Consider the following 7,653-nt stretch of genomic DNA (forward strand, 5'->3'; position numbering starts at 1 on the left):
AGCCCAAGACTGCCACCTGATTCCTTGGGAGGCTACACTCCATACTTTAGGTGTTCCTATGGGAGAAAATGACTCAAGAACTAGTATTTGGCTAGGCACCATGGTTCATGCCCGTAATCCCAGCACTGGCAGGCTGATCACGAGGTCAAAAGTTCGAGACAGCCCGACACAGAGCAAGAATCCATGTCAAAAAAAAAAAAAGCCGACATAGCCATGGTGGGTATCTTGGTTTATCCCCAGAAAGTACTAAAATCCAGGATCAGAAAAAAAAACTGAAGGTTGGCTGAAGACACACCACCCTATAAAGTTTCCAAAGGGTAATCCTGACCCAAAAGCATTCCAATAAGTTAAATATAAGAAAAAGAGGCAAGGGCCGGGCGCAGTGGCTCACGCCTGTATCCCAGCACTTTGGGAGGCTAAGGCGGGTGGATCACGAGATCAAGAGATCGAGACCATCCTGGTCAACACGGTGAAACCCTGTCTCTACTAAAAATACAAACAATTAGCTGGGCATGGTGGCGCGTGCCTGTAATCCCAGTTACTCAGGAGGCTGAGGCAGGAGAATTGCCTGAACCCAGGAGGCGGAGGTTGCGGTGAGCGGAGATTGTGCCATTGCACTCCAGCCTGGATAACAAGAGCGAAACTCCATCTCAAAAAAAAAAAAAAAAAAAGAAAGAAAGAAAGAAAGAAAAAGAGGCACAGATTTTTTTTACAATACAGTGTCAGAGGATTATTCTTTGCTTTCTTCTCATGGAAAATATTTACAAACAGAAAAATCCTTTCAATGCTATGCAATGCACTCCATCAGAAAGAAAGAAAAAGAAAGAAAGAGAAAAGAAAGGAAGGAAGAGAAAAGAAAAGAAAGAGAAAGAGAAAGAGAAAGAAAGAGTGCCAGCCTAAGCTGCAGCCTTTACAAACAGCCTCCCTGAGATGAGCCAGGTCCATCCCCAGAGCATGGCAAAATTTCATCTCTGTTTTACTTTCTCCCTCATTTTGAATGTATTCAAAAAGCAAACAGAAGAATTTTCTGTCATATAAATAACACATAAAATTTTTGTTCAAGAGAAAATCAACTTTTATTTTGGTAATAGTATATTATCAATACTAAAGCTAATTTTAATAAAACCTTATAAATATATTTGCCATTTCTGATCACTCTAGATTTTTAAATATGTATTTTGTAACCTCTTGTAATTTTTTAACTTTTTATATTTTATTTTTATCCACTTTTTATTTTTTCAATTTGAAACAACCTTTAAGTAATTTCAAGCTACTATAGGAGATAAAAATAAATCATTTAGGGCCAGGTGTGGTGGCTCTCACCTGGAATCCCAGCACTTTGGGAGGCCAAGGTGGGCAGATCACCTCAGGTCGAGAGTTCCGAGACCAGCCCGACCATCATGGAGTAACGCCGTCTCTATAAAAACACAAAATTAACTGGACGTGAGGGCGCATGCCTGTAGTCCGAGCTACTCCAGAAGCTGAGGTAGGAGAACAGATTGAACAAGGGAGGCAGATGTTGCAGTGAGCCAAGATTGCTCCATTGCACTCCAGTTTGGGCAACAAGGGCAAAACGCCCTCAAAAAACAAAAAACAAAATCTCCAGTTGCAAGTTTAATATTAGCCTTAGCTTGGAGTCACTAGGTTCAAGCTTTTAATTTCCACGTCAGAGTTATTTACTTGGTTTTTAAATCTAAGTGTTTGAAAAATCCAGTGAACTTACTGAAATACAGTGTTTACATAAGGGAAGATAATTATAAGGCGCGTCCTTTTATTTTGAGACAGAGTTTTGCTCTTCTTGCCCAGGCTAGAATGCAAGGGGACGACCGGCTCACTGCAACCTCCGCTACCGGGGTACAAGCAATTCTTCTGCCTCAGCCCCTCGAGGAGCAGGGATTACAGGCGCCTGCCACCACTCGCTGCTATTTTTTTTCATTGTATAATAGAGACAGGGTTTCCCCATGTTGGTTGGCCAGGCTGGTCTCAAACTTCTGACCTCAGGTAATCTACCCGCCTCGGACTACCAAAGTGCGGGGATTACAGGCGGGAGCCATCACTACCGGCCAGTAAAGGGTTTTTGCCCTCAGGCAGTTCTTGTTTCTACGTCCTTCCCCTATTGGCTGGGGCCAGACCGTACAACCTAAGCTGATCACTGTTGGCTTAGACCCAAACATTTTCCAAGTAGAGTAAACGCGGGATTTTGCGAGAAAAAGAGAAGGGGGAAGAAGGGTAGGGATGATTTATACAGCTTTTACAACTCCTGACCAGGAAATTGAATCTTTGAAGAGAAACTTAGTTGAGTGATGCCCCCGCCTCCACCTCTCAAAGTGCTGGGATTACAGGCAGGAGCTACAGGCATGAGCCATGGCATAAATTTTTAATAAGAGAAAAGAGAAACTGTGAACCCCAGGGACCAAATTCATAAACCCGCACCCCGAGTCAGGATTATCCCTTGACGACTCTCCCGTGGTCCCAGCACAAACTGGCAGAGACGCGTCGCTGCCGGTGCAGAGCTGCCCAGAGAGGGCTCCAGGTCAGGGCACAGTCACTGCGCAGGGAAGAGACAGGTCGCCGGGGAACCGGCTGTCAGCGCAGCCGCCATCTTATGGCTGAAGGAAACTGAGGCTGAGTTAGGCAAGGAAAACTTAGGGAGCAGATTGTGGAACTGACAGCGGGGAGGCCTGTGTCCTGCCACAGCCACTTCCCACCGGTTCCAACAAGTCCCTCCCCTCTCTCGGGATGTCGACCCGGCACTCTCACCATTTCTAGGCTTCCAGTGGGTCCCAGTGTCTTAGCTGTGGATCTCCCAAAGCTGCAGGTCACAGGGCCACAGAGGCTGGGCCTCTAGCAGCAGAGGACACAGAGCAGTAAAAACGAAACCCGGAGCTCCAGCTGCAGGGAGAGACAAAAGCCCACCAAGCCCGGAAGTCGTTCAGTTCTCTCCAGCTGGGTGCGTGATTGGGCTGTTTCCAGCCAAGCGTTCCTGATTGGATAATACTTAAGGCCCTGCCCCCTCAAGGCCTGAGTGACAGAAGATGTGATCAGATGCTAGACTGAGTGAAGAAAGAGTGACAGCCTAGTCTGCAGCCTTTTCAGGCGGGGCTTCCTCCCTGAGCTGAGCCAGGTCTGCCCCAGAACATGAGAAAATTATCTTTTTTTACTCTCTCTCTTTTTGAATGTATTTAAAAGGTGAACAGAAGTATTTTGTTGTCATATTAATAACACATAAAATTTTGGGGCTGGGCGGGGTGGCTCACGCCCGAAATCCCAGCACTTTGGGAGGCCGAGGCCGGCTAATCATCTGAAGTCGGGAGTTTGAGATTAGCCTGACAGACGTGGACAAACCCTGTCTCTACTAAAAATTATCTGGGTGTGGTGGCGTGTGCCTGTAGTCCCGGCTACTTGGGACACTGAGGCAGGAGAATCACTTGAACCCAGGAGGCAGAAGTTGCAGTGAGCCGATATCACACCATTGCACTCCAGCCTGGGAGACAGAGTGAGAATCTTTCTCAAAATAAATAAATAAATAAATAAATAATTTGTTAAAAAGAAAATCATATTTTACTTTGCTAATAGTATATTATTGTGCTATAGCTGGCCTGGAGCCAGAACCTGAGCAATGCCATTTTATAAGACAAAGCTGTGTCTCCAAAAATGAGTTGCAATAACTGCCCCATTCTCTTTGCAATAACTGCTGACTTGGTTTCTGTAAATAAGACTGCTAGTCTGCTCTGGATAATGTCCACCAGGTGAAGTTGTTTACCTTTCTCATCAGTAACTGACAGAATTGCTGGCCTTTGCTTATCAGAATGCGCAGCCCAAGCTAATCTCATCTTGGCCCCTGTGAACTAAGATCTGTAATTTCCACCGGTACCCAAACCATGTGTAAACTAACATTTGTCTTGACTTTTGTCGGTACCCAATGTGTAAACTAACGTTTGTCTTGACTTTTGTGAATCATTTATGTAGCAATTAAAGTGACAATAAGCCCCCAGCCCTCGGAATGTCCGGAGGCCCCCACCCCCGTCCCTGCCCAGGAGATGATTTACAGAATCCACCAGCCCTCGGAATGTCTGAACCCCTTTCATCCTCCTCCCCGCTCCTCAACGCCACTCCCAAGGTGGTCTTTCGGGTATAAAAAGCCTTGACACTCTCCCTTCGGGGCCACGAGTTTGAGAGACGTGAGTCCTCCGTGGTCGCCGGCAATAAAGACCCTGCAATTTGGCATACTTTCATCTTGGTGAATTATTTTAATCTCGCATCCCAATACTGCATTATCAATACTGAAGCTAATTTTAATAAAACCTTATAAATAAATCAAATTTGTCGTTTTTGACCACTCTAGATTCACATATGTATTTTGTAATTCTAACGTTTGTTGTATTTTGTAATTTTAACATTTTATTTTTACCTACATTCTTTTTATTTTTTCAATTTGAAACAAACTTTAAGTAATTTCAAACTGTTATAGGAGATAGAAAAAATTATTTAGGGCCAAGCATGGTGGCTCACACCTTTAATCCCAGCACTTTGAGAGGCTGAGGCAGATCAGGAGTTTGAGACCAGCCTGATCAACATGGAGAAACCCCTTCTCTACTAAAAATACAAAATTAGCCGGGCGCGGTGGCAGGTGCCTGTAATCCCAGCTACTCAGGAGGCTGAAGCAGAATTGCTTGAACCAGGGAGGTTAAAGTTGCAGTGAGCCAAGATCATGCCATTGCACTCCAGCCTGGGCAACAAGAGCGAAACTCAGTCTCAAAAAAAAAAAAAAAAAAGAAGAACTAACCAGGCCAGGCACAGTGGCTCATACCTGTAATCCCAGCACTTTGGGAGGTCGATGCAGGTGGATTATCTGAGGTCAGGAGTTCGAGATCAGCCTGGCCAATAGGGTGAAGACTCTATTTCTATTAAAAATACAAAAAATTGCCAGGTGCAGTGGCTCACACCTGTAATCCTAGCACTTTGGGAGGCCGAGGTGGGTGGATCACCTGAGGTCAGGAGTTCAAGACCAGCCTGGCTGTCATCGTGAAACCCCAACTTAAAAAAAAAAAAATACAAAAAATTACCTAGGTGTAATGGCATGTGCCTGTAATCCCAGCTACTCGGGAGGCTGAGGCAGGAGAATCATTTGAACACAAGAAGTGGAGGTTGCAGTGAGCTGAGATTGCACCATTGCACTCCAGGTTGGGCAACGAAAGCCAAACTCCATCTCAAAAAATAAATAAAAATAAAAAACTAAGCCCAGAGGATCAGAAACATGCTTGGTTTACTAATGGATCCGCCAAATATATTATTGGGACACCATACTTGAAGGCCGTGGTTTATAATCCTTTTAAAAACATAGGCATTTCTGATGAAAGAAGTGGGAGCAGTCAGTTAGCTGAACTAGTAGTGGTCCTCCAAGCTATTCAGGAGGATCCCAGAGGGATTTGTCACCGTATACCAACTTTTGGTCAGTAGCAAATGGTCTTACTACCTGGATGCCCCAATGGCAATGAAACAAATAGTTAATTGGGAATTAAAAGGATTGGAGAAAACAATACTGGAAAGATATCTGAATCCTGGAGCACACTACCATTATCACTTTTTTTCAATTTTTTTTTCTTTTTTGAGATGGATTCTAGCTCTGTTGCTAGGCTGGAGTGCAGTGGCACAAACTCAGTTCATTGCAGTCTCTGCCCCCTCGATTCAAGTGATTCTCCTTGCTCAGCCTCCTGAGTAGCTGGGATTACAGCCCCATGCCACCACACCCAGCTAATTTTTGTATAAAAATTGTACTAAAAAGTAGAGATTTCACCATGTTGGCCCGGAAGGTCTCAATCTCCTGATGTTGTGATCCACCCACCTCTGCCTCCCAAAGTGCTGGGATTACAGGTGTGAGACACCATGCCTAGTCCTGTTTTCCAAGTTGCTGCTCATTCATCTCTGCTTTCTCTTGACAGACTATTTAATCAGCAGGAAGAGCAACGGGCCACAATTTCTACCATAACTGCAAACTTGAATGCAGATGAAAGAATTACATGTTGAAGAGAGAGATCCAAGATGGCTGATCACTAGCAGCTCGGGCACCTCGCTCCCAGTGAAAGCGCAGAGAACGAGAGGATGCCACACTTTCAGACGAATATTTGTGGCTCACGGACCAAGAGATTCCCAGCGGAGGAGCCCCATGGGTCGCCAGGGCAACTCTTGTGGCCGGTGCAGCGGTTTTGCTGGCGCCTTAGAGCGGCAGTTCTTGGTGCAGAGTCTGGAGATTCCCGGGCAGAAAAGCACCATCAATCTTAACATCGCTGTTTTGGCCGGCGCAGTGGATTGCTCAGATTTCGGCGCTGGGAATCAAAAAGTTGGACGTCCGCTCAGAGACTTAGTTAGAAAGTCGGTAATTACAAAGACGACAGAGGGATAGATATATAATGAAGGGAAGAAAGCAGCCTAAAAAAGCAGAGAATACTCAAAATCAGAGTGCCTCTCCCTCTACAGGGGATCGCAATTCCTCATCAGTAACGGAACAAGGCTTAATGGAGAACGAGTGTGTTCCAATAACAGAAGCAGGTTTCAAAATGTGGGTGATAAGAAACTTACGTGAATTAAAAGCACTTGTTCTAACCCAATGCAAAGAAACTAAGAACCTTGAAAAAAGGTTTGATGAAATGCTAACGAGAATGAACAATTTAGAGAGGAACATAAGTGAATTGATGGAGCTGAAAAACACAACACGAGAACTTCGCGAAGTATGCACAAGCTTAAACTGTCAAATTGATCAAGCAGAAGCAAGGATATCAGAAGTCGAGGACCAGCTCAGTGAAATGAAACGAGAAGACAAGATTGGAGAAAAAAGGATAAAAAGGAATGAGCAAAGCCTCCAGGAAATATGGGACTATGTGAAAAGACCTAATTTACGTTTGATAGGTGTACCTGAATGTGATGAAGAGAATGAATCCAAGTTGGAAAATACTCTTCAGGATATCATTCAGGAAAACTTTCCCAACCTAGCAAGGCAGGGTAATATTCAACTCAAGGTAATACAGAGAACACCACAAAGATATTCTTCAGGAAGACCAACCCCAAGGCACATAATCGCCAGATTTATTAGGGTTGAAATGAAGGAGAAAATACTAAGGGCAGCCAGAGAGAAAGGTCAGGTTACCCATAAAGGGAAACCTATCAGACTTACAGCAGATCTCTCAGCAGAAACCCTACAAGCTAGAAAAGAGTGGGGACCAATATTTAACATCCTTAAAGAAAAGAACTTTCAACCCAGAATTTCCTATCCAGCCAAACTAAGCTTTATGAGCGAAGGAAAAATTAAATCTTTTGCAAACAAACAAGTACTTAGAGAGTTCACCACGACCAGGCCTGCTTTACAAGAGCTTCTGAAAGAAGCACTATACATATAAAGGAACAACCAATATCAGCCTTTCCAAAAATATATCAAAAAGAAAAGAACATTAACACAACAAAAAATTTACACTAACTAATGGGCAAAACAGCCAGCTAGCATCAAATGCCAGTATTAAAGTTATATATATTCTAATCGGATAAAAAGCCAAAACCCATTGGTATGCTGCATCCAGACCCAACTCACATGCAACGATACACAAAGACTCAAAACAAAGAGAAGGAGGAAGATTTATCAACCAATCAGAGAGTAAAAAT

The 7,653-nt window shown here is 44.1% G+C and overlaps 2 protein-coding genes across 2 annotated transcripts in view; one reads left to right on the forward strand and one right to left on the reverse strand.

The window, feature by feature from the left end:
• LOC105710941 (zinc finger protein 506) overlaps positions 1-2,926 on the reverse strand; it is a 30,533-nt gene extending 27,607 nt beyond the window's left edge. Inside the window, 1 exon segment of the mRNA XM_021669230.2 lies at positions 2,761-2,926. Coding sequence (XP_021524905.2) covers positions 2,761-2,763 — 3 coding nt within the window. The 5' untranslated portion in view covers positions 2,764-2,926.
• Positions 1-7,653, forward strand: part of LOC105710986 (zinc finger protein 93) — a 491,114-nt gene that overhangs the window by 364,421 nt on the left and 119,040 nt on the right. The window lies entirely within an intron of this gene.

Source organism: Aotus nancymaae, unplaced genomic scaffold (assembly GCF_030222135.1).
Source record: "Aotus nancymaae isolate 86718 unplaced genomic scaffold, 86718_ANA_hifiasm-v0.15.2.pri h1tg000028l, whole genome shotgun sequence".
Lineage (NCBI taxonomy): Eukaryota > Metazoa > Chordata > Mammalia > Primates > Aotidae > Aotus > Aotus nancymaae.